Source organism: Chiloscyllium punctatum, chromosome 5 (assembly GCF_047496795.1).
Source record: "Chiloscyllium punctatum isolate Juve2018m chromosome 5, sChiPun1.3, whole genome shotgun sequence".
In the NCBI taxonomy this organism is placed as follows: domain Eukaryota; kingdom Metazoa; phylum Chordata; class Chondrichthyes; order Orectolobiformes; family Hemiscylliidae; genus Chiloscyllium; species Chiloscyllium punctatum.
Genome location: NC_092743.1, coordinates 80,159,021 through 80,178,987, shown reverse-complemented (window position 1 = coordinate 80,178,987; position 19,967 = coordinate 80,159,021). Strand labels below are relative to the sequence as shown.

General features: G+C 53.2%; 1 protein-coding gene across 1 annotated transcript in view; it reads left to right on the top strand.

The window, feature by feature from the left end:
* The first annotated feature begins 17,712 nt into the window (after positions 1–17,712).
* LOC140477185 (brain and acute leukemia cytoplasmic protein-like) overlaps positions 17,713–19,967 on the top strand; it is a 38,564-nt gene continuing 36,309 nt past the window's right edge. Inside the window, exon 1 of the mRNA XM_072570634.1 lies at positions 17,713–18,349. Within this exon, the coding sequence (XP_072426735.1) occupies positions 18,160–18,349 (190 nt within the window). The 5' untranslated portion in view covers positions 17,713–18,159. The remainder of the gene's footprint in view (positions 18,350–19,967) is intronic.

The following is a 19,967-nucleotide window of genomic DNA, read 5'->3' as shown; positions in this document are numbered from 1 at the left end:
ATTCTGAAAGAGTGAATATTGTGAGGACGCTGCCTTGTTATGGCAAGTCTGGAAGTAAGAGGCATGATTTAAAAATAAATGGTCTCCAACTTAAGACAAAATTAAGGAGAACTTATTTTTCTCATAGTGGGTTATTCATTTTTAGAATTGTCTTCCACGGAGGGAAGTGGATCATTAAATATATTTAAGGCTGAATTAGTTACGTTTTTGATTGAGAAGAGAGTGAAGTGTTATGATATGGGAGGCTTGGTAGGAAGCAGGGAAGTGGGGTTATGGCCACATTTGGCTCAGCCAAGCTGTACTGGAATGGTAGACCTGACTTTCCTTTTCTCTCTCCATATCAATCCCTGGGTTCTCCTTTGGTAAATTCTAAGATCCTCTCAAACATAAGGAGAATTACATTTTCGGCAATGTTGTAAGTTTTTTTCCTTGGACCTAATATTATCTTTAACTCCACTTGTTAACCATGCTTAGAACACATATTTGTGGGATTTTGTCCTTAAAGGAATATGTATTACTTTCCAATTATGTATTCATTTTTTAGATGCTCATATTTCACTTTGTTTATACATTGAAGGCCCTAGTTTTGCATTTAACTAAATCACTTTGGAAGGGGTCATTGATAATGCTGTCAACTTGCAAGGCATAACCTGCTCACTGATCCTCAGAATGTGTTATATCAGAGCCATTCGGTTCTTCACCTCAATACAGCCTTTGACCAAATTTGGACTGAAATCCGATTTCAGAGGGGAAGGAGGAGTGACTGCATTTGACATCAAGGTTGCATTTGATAGAGTTGGCATCAAGGAGCATTAGCAAAACTAGAATCAATGGGAATCATGGGAGAATGCTCCACTGGTTAGAATTATACCTGACACAAAGGAAGATGGTTGTGTTGCTGGAGGTCAATCATCTCAGATTCAATATATTTCTGGAGACTTCCTAAAGGTAGCACCCTAGGCTCAATCATCTTAAGTTCCTTCATGAACTACCTTCAATCCATCATAAAGTCATAAATCACAGATGATTGCTCAATATTCAGTACCATTATTGAATCCTGTGATACTGAAGTAGCCTGTGTCCCTATGTGGCAAGACCTGGACAATAACCAGGCTATAAAAGTGTAGTGATTGGAATGAGGTCAGCCAGGTGGATCTCATAAAGTTAAAAATCACACAACACTAGGTTATAGTCCAATAGGTTTATTTGGAAGCGCTAGCTTTTGGAGCACTGTCCCTTCAGCTGTTGAACAATAACCTGGTGTTGTGTGATTTTTAACTTTGTACACCCCAGTCCAACACCTGCATCTCCAAATCAGGATCTCATAAAGTATGAGTTCCCCTTGAGGGGCTGTTAACCCAGTCCAATCAGGAAGTCCTGGCCGACAGAGATAAATAGGATGAGCTCCTCCTCTGCTTTTGGCTGCACTTCAGTCCCACGCTCCTGATCTTCGGGCACCCGGTACGGAGGAGGGAGGGCAGGTCCGAGGACCTCCTCGTGGGTCTGCTCCTGGGCCTGGCCAAACTGGCCATCAACAGGTCCAGGCAGCGGGCCGTGGAGGGGGTCGTTAGGGCCGACTGCCTGCCCCTCTTCCGGGGTTACGTTAGAGCCCGGGTGTCCTTGGAGAAGGAGCACGCGGTGTCCACCGACACCCTGGAGTCGTTCAGGGAGAGGTGGGCGCCGCAGGGAGTGGAGTGCATCATTTCTCCCTCCAACTCTATTTTGATTTAGTCCCTACCCTCCCCTTCACTGTTTTGATCACACAGCATTGCCCTGTGGTTTGAAGGGCAGTGCTTGTCACTGGCCACTCGGGTGTTTTTCATATCTTCCTGGTGGTGGTAATTGAATAAAGATTTGTGCACTTTGTGTCTTTCACTGTGTCTCACACCTGCACACACACACCATGGGTGCTGGGGAAAAAAAAAAATAAGCACTACCGCACTTAGGCGGTAGTGTGGGGGTTAATAAAAAAAAAAAATAATGAAAAAAAATAAACAGGAGATTCAGAGTCTCTAAAAAAAAAAATAAAAAAAAAAAATAAAAAAAAAATAAACAGGGGAGTTGATCACACAGCATTGCCCTGTGGTTTGAAGGGCAGTGCTTGTCACTGGCCACTCGGGTGTTTTCCCCCCATTGTGTGGAGATATCAGATCAGTGTAGGACTGTGACTCTCTCTGTGGAAAAAAAAAAGAAAAAAAAAAAAAAAATAAATAAATAAATAGGATGAGCTCCTCCTCTGCTTTTGGCTGCACTTCAGTCCCACGCTCCTGATCTTCGGGCACCCGGTACGGAGGAGGGAGGGCAGGTCCGAGGACCTCCTCGTGGGTCTGCTCCTGGGCCTGGCCAAACTGGCCATCAACAGGTCCAGGCAGCGGGCCGTGGAGGGGGTCGTTAGGGCCGACTGCCTGCCCCTCTTCCGGGGTTACGTTAGAGCCCGGGTGTCCTTGGAGAAGGAGCACGCGGTGTCCACCGACACCCTGGAGTCGTTCAGGGAGAGGTGGGCGCCGCAGGGAGTGAAGTGCATCATTTCTCCCTCCAACTCTATTTTGATTTAGTCCCTACCCTCCCCTTCACTGTTTTGATCACACAGCATTGCCCTGTGGTTTGAAGGGCAGTGCTTGTCACTGGCCACTCGGGTGTTTTTCATATCTTCCTGGTGGTGGAAATTGAATAAAGATTTGTGCACTTTGTGTCTTTCACTGTGTCTCACACCTGCACACACACACCATGGGTGCTGGGGAAAAAAATAAGCACTACCGCACTTAGGCGGTAGTGTGGGGGTTAATAAAAAAAAAAAAAGAAAAAAAAAATAAACAGGAGATTCAGAGTCTCTTCAGTTTAGGGGGCTGACTCTGTGCTGGTTGGTGCTACAGTCAGTATGTTACTGTTGGTACGGGGGAAAAACCTGATTCCTGAACTGGCTGAATTATTTAGTCAGTTTTTAACTGACATTCCTTTTAGTGAGGGCTGATTGTTAAACTCCTGATGCACATAATGTGTTTCAGGTGTAACTCAGTTCTCATCAGGGGATTGTTGTTTCCCTGGCTGGTTACAGCCTGTGTGTTACTCTTTTCTCTTTTTCTTTTTTTTTGAGAAAAGAACAATATTCATTTTGTGGTAGGGCTTAGCCCTTGGACTCTAGTTTTCTTTGCTTTTTGTGTAAGTGTCTTCACTGTTTTTGGTGGTTGGACTGAGCCCTTGTGGAAGAAATACATTTCACTAGAGAAGCTGTTCCTGTGGGGAGGCCTAGCCCTGGGACTGGGCCTCTGAAGATTGAACACCTGTGCGTGTGTGTGTGTGCTGGGAGGTGAGCAGTTGCTGTATCCTGGAGTTTGAGTGAAGATCTTGCCTTCAGGAGTGGACCAAACCCCTGTGAGTTAACTGCACCTGTACAATGTACTATGTTCCTGTGAGTGGGCCTGGTTTTCCAAGGCTGGGCCAGGACTCCACAGAGACTGAACACCTGTGCTATGGGGTGTGTATTTGCTGCCTCGGGAGTGGACTCTGCCATTCGGAGTGGACTCTGTTTTGGACAATGCACCTTGTAAACTGGAGTGGACTCTGTTCCTGGGAATGGACTCTATATTTGGACAGTGGACCAGAAAGGACTCTGTTTTTATGTAATTAACTGTTTTTGTGTTGTTTGGGTCTATCAGCTGCACTGTCTTGCGTGTCTCTGGGTCTGGCAGGTCTTACTGTGAGCTGAGAGGCTCATGGGTCGTCCTGAAAGCTGTCACCCTGTGATCCGGAGGGTGGGTAGGCCATCCTGTGAACCTGAAGGTTGGTAGGCTGTCCCGAAAGCCTGAGGGTGGGTAGGCCACCCTGATGCCAGTCACCCCAGGAACCAGATGGTGGGTAGGCCGTTCTGAGCGCTGTCGTCCCGAGAAGGGGTAATCGGGACGGGCTGTCCTAGAGGTGGTCGAAAGGTGTGTCAGAGCAGCCGAGAGTCAGAAGGCACGTGGGGCAGACTGAGATCCGGAAGGCTTGTGGGCTACCCTGCACGCTGTCGTCCCAGGGAAGGGGACGGGCTGTCCTAGAGGTGGCCGGAAGGTGTGCCAGGATAGCCCACTGGCCGGACGGCGCATCGGGGTGGGTGAGAGCCCAATGGTACGTAGGGGCAGGCCGAGAGCCAGAAGGCGGGTAGCCGTCCTCAGCGCTGTCACCCCGGGCGGGTACCGGGGCGGGCTGCCCCAGAGGTGGTCGAAAGGTGCTGAGGGTGGTTAGTGAAGCCGGAGGGTGGGTAGGCCGTCCTGACCGCTGTCACCCTGGGTGGGTACCGGGGTGGGCTGCCCTAGAGGTGGTCGAAAGGTACGTCAGGGCAGACCGAGAACTGGAAGGGGCATGGGGTGGACCGAGAGCCGGAAGGTACATAGGGCGGGCTGTCTTAGAGTGGCCGGAAGGTGGGAGGGACGGGGACTTGCTGGGTCTGTATTGTACACTGTTTATGTAACTGGGTTGGCTTTTTAATGTACAAATGTCATTGTCACTGACCTTTATATGTGGAACTGGGATTTGGGGTTTGTCCTCCTCTCCCTATAAACTGTTTGAATGGTAGGGTTTGGTGCCTAGCTTGGCTGCTCCTCTCCCTTGTAAAATTGCTGTTGTAAACAGCTGTAAATGTTAACTGTTTTTTGTAAACTGTGTTTTGTAATTTGGTTAATAAAATAAAAAAAAAAATAAATAAATAAATAAATAGGATGAGCTCCTCCTCTGCTTTTGGCTGCACTTCAGTCCCACGCTCCTGATCTTCGGGCACCCGGTACGGAGGAGGGAGGGCAGGTCCGAGGACCTCCTCGTGGGTCTGCTCCTGGGCCTGGCCAAACTGGCCATCAACAGGTCCAGGCAGCGGGCCGTGGAGGGGGTCGTTAGGGCCGACTGCCTGCCCCTCTTCCGGGGTTACGTTAGAGCCCGGGTGTCCTTGGAGAAGGAGCACGCGGTGTCCACCGACACCCTGGAGTCGTTCAGGGAGAGGTGGGCGCCGCAGGGAGTGGAGTGCATCATTTCTCCCTCCAACTCTATTTTGATTTAGTCCCTACCCTCCCCTTCACTGTTTTGATCACACAGCATTGCCCTGTGGTTTGAAGGGCAGTGCTTGTCACTGGCCACTCGGGTGTTTTTCATATCTTCCTGGTGGTGGAAATTGAATAAAGATTTGTGCACTTTGTGTCTTTCACTGTGTCTCACACCTGCACACACACACCATGGGTGCTGGGGAAAAAAATAAGCACTACCGCACTTAGGCGGTAGTGTGGGGGTTAATAAAAAAAAAAAAGAAAAAAAAAATAAACAGGAGATTCAGAGTCTCTTCAGTTTAGGGGACTGACTCTGTGCTGGTTGGTGCTACAGTCAGTATGTTACTGTTGGTACGGGGGAAAAACAAAAAAAAAAAAAAAAAAATAGGATGAGCTCCTCCTCTGCTTTTGGCTGCACTTCAGTCCCACGCTCCTGATCTTCGGGCACCCGGTACGGAGGAGGGAGGGCAGGTCCGAAGACCTCCTCGTGGGTCTGCTCCTGGGCCTGGCCAAATTGGCCATCAACAGGTCCAGGCAGCGGGCCGTGGAGGGGGTCGTTAGGGCCGACTGCCTGCCCCTCTTCCGGGGTTACGTTAGAGCCCGGGTGTCCTTGGAGAAGGAGCACGCGGGTGTCCACCGACACCCTGGAGTTGTGACTGGCCACTCGAGTGTTTCCTTCCCTGCTGGAGAGATTGGACCATTTCTGTGACTGTGACTCTGTGGCTGTGCGAGGACTGTTCCTGTTGCTGCTTGGGGCCTGCCTCCCTGCTGCTGCCTGGGACTTGCCTTGGGGCCCCTCCCCAGGACTTCCACCACCACCACTGCTGCTGTGGCCTGAGGAGAGGCCTGTCTCCACTGCTGCTGCCAGAGGCCTACCTCCACCATCACTGCCTGGGTCTTGCCTTGGGGGCCCCTCCCCAGGACCTCCACCACTGCTGCTGCCTGAGGAGAGGCCTGCCTCCACTGCTGCTGCTGCCTGAGGCCTACCCCCACCATCACTGTCTGGGACTTGCCTTGGGGGCCCCTCCCCAGGACCTCCTCCACTGCTGCTGCCTGAGGAGAGGCCTGCCTCCACTGCTGCTGCTGCCTGAGGCCTACCTCCACCATCACTGCCTGGGACTTGCCTTGGGGGCCCCTCCCCAGGACCTCCACCACTGCTGCTGCTGTTGCCAGAGGCCTGCCTTCCACCACTGCTGCCTGGGACTCTATTTTGGGGGCTGCCTGGGACTTGCCTTGGGGTTCCTCCCCAACAGGCCTGCCCCCCCCCACCACTGCTGTGACTGGAGGGACTGCCCAGGACCTGCCGGAGGCCTGCCTTCCACCGCTGCTGCTGCCCGAGGCCTGCCTCCACATCCGCTGCCTGGGACTCAATTTTGGGGGCTGCCTGGGACTTGCCTTTGGGGCCTTCCCCAACAGGTCTGCCCCCCACCACTACGACCGAAGGCCCACCTGGGACTGAGGCCTGCCTCCACTGCTGTTGCCACCTGAGGCAGGTCTCCACAGTCGTTGCCTGGGACCCCCCCAGCAACCTCCACCACCCGGCGGCAGAGGATGGCGAGCCCGAAGGTCGCGGGGCCCAGCCGCACCTACGCCGGGGTAGCCGCTGCCTTAGGGTCGGCTGTCTCAGCCCCAGCTGCGAACCGGACCCCCTTCAGGCACCTGACTAAACGCCTGGGGGTCAAGGCCTATCCCCACCCTAACATGAGCATCGAGGCCTGTAGCAAGGCCATGGCTAGTGTGGTCGGCCCACTGGCCATCGTCGCTGCGGCACGGATGTACGGGAAGGCCATCTTTTCCCTAAAGACCGAGCAGGCGGTCCACCTGGCCGTGGAGAGGGGGCTCACTGTGGGCGGGACACATTTGCCCGTCGACCCTCTGGAGGTTACGGCCCAGAGGGTCGTGATCTCCAACGTCCCGCCCTTTATTGCCAGCGAGCTCCTTCTCCCCCACCTCACCACCTTGGGGGAAATCCGGTCAGGGATCCAACCGCTCCTGCTCGGTCTAAAGGACCCCGCCCTCCGGCACATTTACTCCTTCCGACGCCAGGTTTTTATTTGCCTGGCCCGGGAGGAGGTCACCGAGGGCTCCTTTACCCTCGCCCACGAGGGCGTGGCCTACCGCGCCTTCTGGACGGCGGACGGCGTGCGGTGCCACCTGTGCCGCGAGGTGGGGCACATTCGAAAGAACTGCCCTACCCAGAAGGCCGCCCAGCCCTCGCCAACGGCTGACGGTGGTGCCGCCGCACCCACTCCCCCTCCCCCAGAGTCAACACCGCAGGCCCCGGCACCGGTGCCTGAGCCGGAGGCATCCGATCCTCCAGCCTCCGGCAGGGAGGGGGGTGAGCGTCCGGCCGGCCGGAAGGCGCTCAGGAAGGCGCGACGCGTCAGGCCCGCCCACGGGGAGACCACCCTATCCCCATCCCCGACACCCAGCCCACGACCTGCCCCGCCCCGGCACGACAATGCCCTTGCGGCCGTGCCATCGTCGCCCCGGCGCGGGAACCCTGACCCCCAAACCCCCGAACCCGTACCCGACCCTGACCCCATGTCTACCCCCGACCCCCACCGAGAAACCCCTGGGGCTTCGACGCCCGCCCCAGGCACTGCGACACCTGGCCCGGGGGACCGTGAGCCCGAGCCCGAGCCCGAGCCCGAGCCCGAGCCCGAGCCCGAGCCCGAGCCCCGCCCCACCCAGCCACGTCCTAGCACTAACCTCGGGGGGACCACCGCTGCCCGACCTCCCGCAGCGACCGTGTCTCCGGGCCCCGGAGAGGGAACTGGGCCCCTGCCCCGCCCGCCATCACCTGATAAACCAGGGGCGGGGCAGGAAGTGACACGGCTGACCCTCCCCACCCTGGCCACGCCCCCTGCTTTCCCCCAGCCAATCGTATTCCGGGAGAGGCTGGGGGGAGGGGCCTCAGGCCCCATGACCACCACGACGGGCGGGGAGGGGAAGGCCCATAAATCCCCCCCTGTCTCTCTGGGGAAGAGGTGCTGGCCTTTGGAGGGGGGAGAGAGTCCTGCAGCGCGCCGGAGGCGTTGCCCCTCTCCGGGGGACAGGCCCACGGTACCCCCCGACAATCCCGACCTGCCCGACAACGGCCACGGGGGCCGCGGTGCGGGCGTCGACAACGGACCCTTTACTGGGTCGCCGAGCGGCGGAGGGGAGGTAGGTGTTATCCCCGCTCCTCCCTCCCAGACTGTTTTTCCGGGTGCCTTGGCCCTGGGGGACGACCTTTTCCTGGGGGATGACCTTTTCCCCGAGGAGCCAGGCGTCCCGGTGTCGGGAGGAGAGCGGGGCCCCGAGCCTCCGCCGCCCGACGACCCGAACTCGGGGCGTTCCGGGACGGGGTGCGCCGAGGAAGGTACCGCCGGTGACCCTGGGGGTGGGGTCGCCGGGGGTTCGAGGCCGGTTGGCGGCGCCGGACCAGCCCCCATCCTCTCGGTGGGGGAGGGGTCGGCGACCGAGGGCGACCTCCCGGAGGAGGGTTCGGGGTCGGTGGCGGACACCGGGGACGACGCGGACTCCGTCTGCAGTGACGTTTTTGAGTCCCAGGTGCCCCCCGCCGATCTCCCCCTCATCCCCCTCGAGGAACTCCGGGAATTTGTCGAGGAAACTCGAGGTCGCCGGGATAGAGCCCAACTGGCGCTCGACCGCTGGAGCTCTTTTGAGAAAGTTTATTGGTCGGCCCACGCTGCACACCAGGCGCCTGGGCTCGACGTCAACGAGCGAAAGCGAGTCAGGAACTTCCTGGGGGCACTCCTGGTGAGGGCGAGGGACTCCTGTGCCCCTCCCTCGTCCTCCCAGTAATTGTACTTGTTTTTTAACTGTACTGGTGGTGGTAGCACAACGCTTCCGACATGGAGACTACTATAGCCAGCCTCAACATCAACGGCAGCAGGGAGTCACAGCGCAGATTCCAGACCCTCTCGGTCCTTCGGGACGGGAGGTATGCGGTGTGCTTCCTGCAAGAAACCCACACTACCCCGGGAGACGAAGCCACCTGGCTCCTGGAGTGGCGAGGGGGGGTCTACATGAGTCACCTCACCCGCAGATCTGGCGGGGTGGCTATCCTGTTGGCCCCGCATTTTCAGCCCGAGATCTTGGGGGTCAGGGAGCCGGTGCCAGGCCGTTTGCTTCACCTGACGGTTCGGCTGGGGGGTGCGGTGCTTCACTTGGTGAACGTATACACTCCCCTGGCCGGGCCGAGGCGAGCGAGCTTCTTCGAAGAACTGTCCGCTCATCTGGCTTCCATCGACGAGAACCAGTGCGTCGTCCTCGGGGGAGATTTTAACTGCGTCCTCGAGGGCAGGGACCACGGCGGTGCCCGCACTGGCTGCGCGTCGGGGAAGAGGTTGGGGGACTTGGTCAAGTCCTTCGACCTGGTGGACGTCTGGCGGACTCTCCATCCCGACTCCATCGCCTTCACCTTCGTGAGGCCTGGGGTCGGAGCGTCCAGAATCGACCGCCTGTACGTTTCGCGGGCGTACGCCTCCTGTTTTCCGAAGGCCTCCACGCGGCAGGTGTCGTGCACGGACCATCACCTGGTGTGGGCGGAACTCCTTCCGTTCGGCGCCAGGCTCGGCTCCGCGTACTGGCACTTTAACAACCTGCTGCTGGAGGACGAGCGGTTCCGGGACTCGTTTCGTCGTTTCTGGGCCGGCTGGAGAAGGAAGCGGGGAAGCTTCCCCTCCCTGAGGCTATGGTGGGACGTGGGCAAGGCTCACGTCCGCGTCTTCTGTCAGGAGTACGCGAGGGGGTCGACCAAGAGGCGGAAATCCAGGATCGCGGAGTTGGAGAGGGAGATGCTCGACCTGGAGTCACGCCTCGGTCAGCCCGACGCGGACCCGGCCCTGCGCGGGGTGTACGAAGAGAAGAAGGCCGCGCTCCGGGACCTGCAGCTCGTCGGGGCTCGGGGCGCGTACGTGAGGTCGCGGATCCGGCTCCTGCAGGACCTGGACCGCGGCTCCCCCTTCTTCTACTCGCTGGAAAAAAGGCGCGGCACCCGTCAGCAGCTCCTTGTGCTGCTGGCCGACGACGGGTCCCTCGTCTCGGACCCGGAGGGCGTCAGGGCCCACGTCCAAAACTATTACACGGCTCTGTTCTCTCCGGATCCGTCCAGCGAGGACGCTCGCAGAGTTCTGTGGGAGGACCTGCCGCAGCTCGGCCCGGAGGACGCCGGAAGGCTCGACGCTCCCGTCACTTTAGAGGAGCTGACCGGCGCCCTCGACCGGCTCTCGAGGGGCAAAACCCCGGGGCTGGACGGGCTGACTGTGGAGTTCTTCAGGGCGTTCTGGGACGTCCTGGGGAACGACTACGCACAGGTCCTGGGGGAGTGTCTAAATGCCGGACAGCTGCCCCTTTCTTGGCGCAGGGCGGTCATCGTCCTGCTGCCGAAGAAGGGGGACCTTCGTTCTTTGAAGAACTGGCGTCCGGTCTCCCTCCTCAGCACGGATTACAAAATTTTCACCAGGGTGTTGTCTTCTCGCCTGGCTTCCGTGCTGGCCCGCGTGATTCACCTGGAGCAGTCCTACACGGTCCCGGGCCGGAGGATACACGACAACGTCCACCTGGTCCGGGACCTGATCCATTTCTGTCGACGGGCTGGTCTGCCGAGCGCCTTCCTGTCTCTCGACCAGGAGAAGGCGTTCGACAGGGTCGATCACGAGTACCTGCTCGGGACTCTGCGGGCGTTCGGGTTCGGGACGCGGTTCGTCGCCCGGATCCGACTTTTGTACGCCGCCGCAGAGTGTCTGGTTAAAGTTAACGGGTCCCTGACGGCGCCCCTTCGCTTCGGGAGAGGAGTGCGTCGAGGCTGCCCCCTGTCCGGCCAGCTGTATTCCCTGTGCGTGGAGCCTTTCCTGCGCCTCTTGCGGAGGAGGTTGTCGGGGCTGGTTCTGCGCGGCGCGGGCACGGGGGTGGTCCTCTCGGCCTACGCCGACGACGTGCTCCTCACTTTCACCGACCCGGCTGACCTGGGGAGGATGCGTGAGTGCCAGGCCGTGTACTCGGCGGCGTCTTCCGCCAGGATCAACTGGGCCAAGTGTTCCGGACTACTGGTCGGTCCGTGGCGGGTGGACTCTCTGCCGGAGGAGTTACGGGGGTTCAGCTGGAGCACCACCCATCTCCTCTACCTGGGGGTCTACCTCAGCCCGGCTGAGGAATCCTGGCCGGCCAACTGGCAGGAGCTGGAGGCCAAAGTCTCGGCTCGCCTAGGCCGCTGGACAGGACTGCTCCGAGTGCTATCTTACAGGAGTCGAGTGCTGGTCATAAACCAGCTGGTGGCCGCCATGCTGTGGTACCGGCTGGTCACTTTGGTCCCTCCTCCTGGCTTTGTCGCTGACATCCAGAGAACGTTGGTCGACTTCTTCTGGGACAAAAAGATGCACTGGGTCGCCGCGCAGGTTCTGAGTCTCCCTATCGCGACGTTCCGCCTTCAGACCTTGCGGCGATACCTTTACGTCGAGCCTCCTCCTAGGTGGTGCGCCCTGGCGACGTATTTTTTCCGCCAGGTGCGTAACCTCAACTACGACACGCAGCTCCTGTTCGTCGACCGTGACGGTTTGGAGGTCGCCCTCAAGGTGCTGCCTGTCTTTTACCAGGACCTGATCACTGTCTGGAACATGGTCGAATCGCGTCGCGCCTACCCTCCGGCTGGAGTAGCGGCTGTCGTCAGGGAGCCGTTGCTCAGGAATCCGCACCTCCGTACTCGCGGGTTCGAGTGGCTGTCGGAGGGGAGGGCCGTGGCGGCGAGGGCGACCAGGGTCGGGGACGTGCTGGGTGCCGGGGGGCCTGGGCTGGACGCTGCCGCAGGACATAGCTAGCAGGGCAGCGGTAGACGTCCGGTACGTGGCCACCGCCATCCGACGCCTTAAAACGGCGGTGCTCGGACCCGACGCAGTGCACCGGTTGGAGGACGCTCAGGTGTGCGGTGGGATCCCGTCCGCGCTCACCCCGGCCCGGACGGAATTTCACATTGGCCCCGAGGTCCCGTACTTCCCGCGGGAGCCTGTGCCCCACAACCTGAGCCGCCTCCGGAATTTTAATTTTGTTGCTTTTAGGGACATAAAAAGGAGGGCCCTGTATCGACTGCTGCTGCACACCGTCCACCTCTTCTCCCTCATCCACCGTCCGGACACGCCTTGGCGTGCCCATTTGCCACCGGGCGGCGGAGATCCCCAGTGGAGGGCTCTCTACGCGGGAGTCCTCCCCCTTTCTCTCGGGGATCTGGGGTGGAGGGTGCTGCACGCAGCAGTCCCCTGCAACCGCAGATTGCGGTGGTTCACGGACTCCCAGCCCAACTGCTTGTTCTGTGGCGCTGTGGAGTCCGTGGACCATGTATATATTGGGTGTGGGCGTTTGCACTCCCTTTTTGATTTTCTTAAGAACCTTCTCCTCTGTTTCTGGCTGCACTTCAGTCCCACGCTCCTGATCTTCGGGCACCCGGTACGGAGGAGGGAGGGCAAGTCCGAGGACCTCCTCGTGGGTCTGCTCCTGGGCCTGGCCAAACTGGCCATCAACAGGTCCAGGCAGCGGGCCGTGGAGGGGGTCATTAGGGCCGACTGCCTGCCCCTCTTCCGGGGTTACGTCAGAGCCCGGGTGTCCTTGGAGAAGGAGCACGCGGTGTCCACCGACACCCTGGAGTCGTTCAGGGAGAGGTGGGCGCCGCAGGGAGTGGAGTGTATTATTTCCCCCTCCAACTCTATTTTGATTTAGTCCCTCCCCTCCCCTCCACTGTTTTGCTCACACAGCATTGCCCTTTGATGAGAAGGGCAGTGCTTGTCACTGGCCACTCGGGTGTTTTTCATATCTTCCTGGTGGTGGAAAATTGAATAAAGATTTGTGCACTTTGTGTCTTTCACTGTGTCTCGCACCTGCACACACACACCGTGGGTGCTGGGGAAAAAATAAGCACTACCGCAGTTAGGCGGTAGTGTGGGGGTTAAGAAAAAAAAATAATAAACAGGAGTTGGCCCTTTGGTAAAAAAATAAGAAAAAAAATAAACAGGAGTGATTGCCCTTTGATGTGAAGGGCCACTGCTTGTCAAAAAAATAAATAAATAAATAGGATGAGCTCCTCTTCTGCTTTTAGTTGCACTTCAGTCCCATGCTCCTGATCTTTGGGCACCCGGTACGGAGGAGGGAGGGCAGGTCTGAAGACCTCCTCGTGGGTCTGCTCCTGGGCCTGGCCAAACTGGCCATAAACAGGTCCAGGCAGCGGGCCGTGGAGGGGATCGTTAGGGCCGACTGCCTGCCCCTCTTCCGGGGTTACGTTAGAGCCCGGGTGTCCTTGGAGAAGGAGCACACGGTCTCCACCAACACCCTGGAGTTGTTCAGGGAGAGGTGGGCGCCGCAGGGAGTGGAGTGCATTACTTACCCCTCCAACTCTATTTTGATTTAATCCCTGCCCTCCCCTTCACTGTTTGATCACACAGCATTGCCCTTTGGTGTGAAGGGCACTGCTTGTTACTGGCCACTCGGGTGTTTCCTTTCTTCCTGGTGGTGGAAATTGAATAAAGGTTCATGCACCTTGTGTCTCTCACTGTCTCTCACACCTGCACACACACTACATGGGTGCTGGGGAAAAATTAAGCACTACCGCAGTTAGGCAGGAGTGTGGGGGTTAAAAGACAAAAAAATAAACAGGAGTGTCTGCATCTCTTCCACGGTAAAAAAAATAAATAGGATAGTCAGGAGCTTTGCTCACTCAAAGAGCCAGCTCTGAACTAGCTAAGTCAGTGTCATATATAATGTATATGCAAATAAAGGGTGACTTGGTGACGGCATACCAGGCTTCATGGAGGTATTTCAGAATTAAGAGGAAAATAACATTCATGCCTCACAGGTGCCAGGCAAGGACAATCTTCAATGAGAGACCTCACACCTCCACTGAATGCCCTTTCATGTTCAACGGCATTCCCGTCACTGATATTAGTACCTTGAGGATTAGTATTGAATAGAAACTGAACTGGACCTGCCATATAACAGCAAGTCAGAGACTAGGAAATTTGCAGCACATAAACTTAGTTCCTGTGTTCCAAAAACCTGTCCACCATCCGCATAAATCGAAATGTGATGGTATTCTCTCCATTTGCCTGGATGGGTGCAGCTCCAACAACACTGAAGAAGCTTGACACCATGCTGGACAAAGCTGCCCACTTGATTATCATCCTATCTCCCATCTTCAACATTTACTCCCTTCACCATTAATGCACAGTAGCAGCAATGTGTACCATCTACAAAATACAAAATGATTTTCGGCAATTCACCATTCATGACAGCACTTTCCAAACCTGAAGTCATTACGATCTAAAGGACATGGGCAGGTGATATTTTAGGATATCAGTTCCGCTTCAAGCCACACACTGTCCTAACTTAGAAACATATCACAATTCCTTCACTCCCTCTGTATGAAAATCCCAGAAACTCCTGGATAGCATAGTGGGAATCTTTACACCAAATGAACAGGAGCATTTCAAAAAGGCAGCTCACCCCATCTTCTCAAATTAGGGTCCAGCCAGCAACAGTTGCATCTTAGGATAAATAAACGTCCAACTCAATGTAAGATTTTATCATATTTTGGTCACTTTTCCATTGAGACTGCTTTACTTCAAGTTACAACTCATTCACAGCATGTGGGTCCCACTGACAAAATTAGCAGAAGGCAGCTCTGATTTTGGGTTTTGAGAGACACGTAGGCCAGACCAGACCAGCTAAAACTGCCAGAGTTCCATCCTTATAGGGTACAATATTAAAGTTGATCGAAACTAACCATTCCTTTAATTAGATCCTTGACATAATTGTTGGAGAAATCTATCCTGTACCCGTGAACATGTCCTCCATGAACCCATTCTCCACATTATTACAGCGAACATGGTTTGTCCAATCTTTATTAAGATGCTTAGAATCCTCACAGTGTGGAAACAGGCCAGTTGACCCAAAAAGTCCACACCAATTTTCTGGAGAGCATCCCACCCAGACACACATTTGATAGAATTGACATCAAGGAGCTCTAGCAAAACATCCAGAGCAATGTAAACACTAGATGCAGGAGTAGGCAACACAGCCCCTTGAGCCTCCTCATTTCTGATCTCATCTTGGCTCATCTCCACTTTGCTGCCCAGTCTCCGTAACCCTTTAACAGATTACTAATTAAAAATCTGTCTATCTCATCCTTAAACTTACTCAAGATCACAGCATCCAACACACTCTGGGTAGTAAATTCCACAGATTCACAAACTTTTGAGAGAAATAATCTCTCCTCAGCTCTGTTTTAAATCTGCTACCCCATAAACCAAACCTGTGACCTCATTCTAGATTACCCCAAAAGAGGAAACATCCTCTCTACATCAACATTGTTAAGCCCCTTTAGCATCTTATATACGTTGATTAGACTTCCCCTACTTTTTCTAGACTCTAGAGAGTATAAGTCTAAACTACTCAGTCTCTCTTCATCAGACAAACCTCATATCTCGGAAATCAATCTTGTGAACGTTCTCTGAACTGCCTCCAATATAACTACATCTCTCCTCAAGTAGGGAAACCAATACTGTACAAAATACTCCAGGTGCTGTCACACTAATGTCTTGCACAGCTGCAGCAACATTTCCCTACATTTCCCTTCCATTCTTTTGGCAATAAATGCCAAAATTCCTTTGTGTGATGTACCTGTATACTATTTTCTGTGATTAGACCATAAAAATCACAAGATATACAAGCAGAATTAGGCCAATCAGCCCATTAATCATGGCTGATCTATTTCTCAGTCCCATTCTTCTGCCTTCTCCCCAAATTCATGCATGAGGACACCAGATCCTTCTGCATCAAAACACTGTGAAGTTTCTCCCCATTTAGATAAGAAATTGTCTTTCTATTCTTCTAATCAAAATGGTTAAGTTTACATTCATCTATTAAACTCCATCTGTCAAATTTTGATCCGTTCACCTAACCTAACTACATTATTTGTAAATGCCTTATTTCTTTGTTGCAACTTACTTTCCCACCTGTTTTAGTATCATCAGTAAATTTGGCTCTTGTACAGTCTAACCTCGCGTCCATATCATTAACATAGATTATAAATGATTGGGGCCCATAGACCAAACCCCATGATGGACAATTAATTACATCTTGTCAATCAGGAAAAAGGCCCATTTATACTGAATCTCTGCTTTCTGTTGGTTAGCTAAGCCTCTATTCAAGCCAATAAATTACCCCTAACTCTATGTGATTCTATCTTGTGTATTAACGTTTTGTGTGGCATTTTGTCAAATGCTTTCTGGAAGCCCAGATGTGTTACATTCGCAGCATCCTCATTTACCCACTTTGCTTATTATATCTTCAAGGAGCACTAGCAAATTGGTCAAACATGATTTACACTTCATAAAACCATGCTAACTCTCTTGGCTTGTGTTTTAACTCTCCAAATGTCCTGTTAGTAATTCTTCAATAATAGATTCTAAGAACTTCCCAACGAAAGATGTTAAAATAACTGGCCTATTGTTTCCGGGGGGGGGGGGAGAGGGGGTGGGGTAAGTACACCTTGACATTGACTCCCCCTTCTTTTGTCCATGGGTACGAGATTAGCTGTATGCATTGCACCATCATCCTGACACCACATTGGTGGGAAACTTTGCCTACTGTTTGAACTTGAGGCTAGAACCCACAATCCATTATGGACTAGAGAACTTTTATTTGAGCTTGATGATACTCTCAAATACAACCAACAATGAAGAACTATTGTGGTGAACAAAACCAAAGCATGCTGAAATGAAAAGATGGTTCATAATGAATTGTGGGTTTCAGACTCAAGTTCAAACAATAAAGTTCGATTTATTAGACTTTCATCTTAAATATTGATACTAAAGGTAATTCTAGTATTCCGGGCTCTGACTTATAGTTGCATTCATTATAGGTTAATCTATGATCTTTTCTCTCAAATCCCCACCTGTATTTTTCCAATTCGCCCACTTAGTCTCCACATGAGGGCATCCCATATGATTTGCGCCTCCCCAGGTAACTCCTAAGTGTGTTTTCATTTGTCTTGTTCAATGACTTCCCTTAGTAGCGTTAGTCCAATCAGAAACAGAACGCTGGGGAGAAACTAGACCTGTGAAGCATCATTCTATATTTCCAAACATATTTTCAAAATTCTTTCAAGGCCTGTGGGGGTCACTGGCAACACCAGCATTTTTGCCTACCCATTGGTGCCCTTGAACTGAGTGGTTTGCCTGTTTCAGAGTTAACCACATTGCTATGGGTCCCGAGTGACATGGAGAGCAGACTGAAGAAAAGCAGAAGAGCATTAGAGGCGCATGAGGATTTTTTTTTGGCATTAGATAGTTTGGCTGTGACCATAATGGACTAACTTTTTCATCCTGTAGATTATGTATTGTCCCACATAACTACTACAATTGAATCGTTAATTTATACTAGTGGGGGAAATTTGAACCCGTCGCTAAAGCATTAATCGAGAGCTCAGCATTACTAGTCCAGTGATATTACCACTATCGCCCTCATCACGCCCTAGTGTTTTCACATTTACATTGTTGAAACGGGTTTGAAATCTAGATATATTGATCATTACAACGCAAAAGCACCACCGCAGTCCTGGAGCAGCAACAGTGCTGCATTCTTGGTGCAGGGTGGGCGATCGCATAATTGCGAATAAACTCGATTTCAACATATGAAAAGGGACGTTGAAGCCAACACGCAATAGCCAGCCTTCAGCATCCCTGGAAATTGACGTCTAGCAGTTTCACCAAGGACTTTGTATTTCCAGCAGCCTTGTCTTTGCTTACGGCAGAGAAATTGATTCTGGTTCATAATTTGCACTAAGTGCCAGCCTTGTTTAGCGTTTTCACGAAACTGGGATGGTCAGTGTGGCGTTTTGGTCGAAGAATTAAAAGGTGCGGGATTTACTGAGCACAGTGCCCTTGACGTCAGGATTTTTTCCCCCCCACCCCGGTGAGAGTGTGGAGGTGTGGGGATCTCATTAGAGCATCCAGACACACACACACAGCTAGCGGTGATGTCTCCCTCTGGTTTTGGAGTGGGCCGGGGTTGTTGTGCAAACACTGGATGCTGAGTAAACGGCGTGGCTGCGCGGAGGGTGCTTTCCAGCTACGATCCACGCCTTGGAGCGGACGGAATGGGCTGTGGAGGTAGCCGTGCTGACACCATCGAGCCCAGGTACTACGAGAGCTGGACGAGGGAAACCGAGTCAACGTGGCTGACTAACACCGACACAGAGGCTCCTCTGCCGGGCATTGCCAACGGCTGCAGCAGCCTCACTAGCGAGCCCAGTGCTCTAGAGAAAGGCGCGGAGCATGTGTATTCCAGTAAGTATAATCGCAGTGTTTAAGAGCGGATGGTTTGGAGAAGGACATCTGTCTACATTTATCTTTGCAGATGGGTGTTTAAATCACTTCAAACCGGCGCGCCAGGCAATTCAAGAGCAGCCCGAGTGGATGCGGCTCGCAGCTCCTGGCATCCCTTCAGTTTAGGTTTTCACAAGAGAGCTCTCAGTCTCTCTCTCTCCTTCTGGATCCCTCTGTGTCTTTACGTGTGTATCTGTTTCTGTCTCGCTCTGTAGAAACCGAAAGAACTGCGGATGCCGTAAATGAAAAACAAACAGAAATTGCTGGGAAAGCTCAGCTTTGCCCATAGGCGTGGACCAATCCAATGGAGCCCCATGGCCTCGTCCCCAAACAGACAGACCCATAATGTTAAAAGGGATTCCTCAAACTCCAGATTGTCCCCTCTCCCTGACACATGGCCTAGGGCAATCATTCTGGATTAAACCGTCATTCTTGACAACAGTTGAAAACTGCAATGGGTCAGTGCAGCATTTCGGGTTTGTAGTCATGTTTTGCACAATATTCTTTCCAGGAATCTTGTTCAATATAATGAGATGAAAAGGGAACACTGTTTGACACCCTTTCCTGCAGATCTGCACCCACACACCCTGCTACTTTCAAACAATGCTGCACTTAATCCCAGGAAGAGGGAGGTTCAACTGTAGCATGAGAGCTCTTGGGACCTGACTACTGGTGTTGCCACAGTAACCAGGCACTTTAAACAATTTGTCATGGTGTCTTCTATTCATGTTGCAATTAACTTCCCCGTAATTGAGATAGCACACAGCTCAGAATAACTGGCCAAATGGTCACCTGGACACTCAGTCCTGGCTTTATTCTGAATGACTCCAACCTCAGAAAGCAAATGCACTGGCAATAAAAGGGGACAGCTTATAATTCACAGTTGAACTGTAATCATTGTGTTAGAGGATGTGGAGGAATGGAAAGGATGGCAGTCATGAGCACTCAAAGATGGGGAGACCCCAAAGATGGGGAGAGAGAGTCAGAGAAACAGATATTCAGAGAGAAAGACAGAAATGGAGAAGGAAGAGGGAGACAGAAACAGGCAGAGGGAGATGCACAGAAACAGAGGCTGGGAGAGGGGAGAGAGACAGAAGAGAGGGTAGAGAGACCTCTGTAAGTTCAGGGAAACAGTGAGACAGAACAAGACATGGTCTGGGTCATGTACCAGGGAGAATGATCAATCTGGAATTTGAGGAATCCCTTTTAACATTATGGTAAACTCATGATCTATCTGTTAGAGGATGAGGCAATGGGTTTCCATTTGATTGGTCCATGCCTATGGGCAAAACACTGTCATGATCTGTCACTGTCCCCTGCAGAAATACAGAGCAAGGGACTGTCATGCTCTTACCAAGAGACTATCAGGCAAATTGGAAGGATATAAAGCTGGCGAACAACCTGTTTGGCTACATTACAGGCACACCTTCTATGGCCACAAATCCTGGCATGGGATTCAAATCCTGACTCTGGCCCAGAGAAAGGGAAGCCATGATTGCACCACATACCTCACTGTTACTTGTACCAGCCTTTGAATAATATATGACCCATGTCACACTGAAAACACAGAATAAAGGAA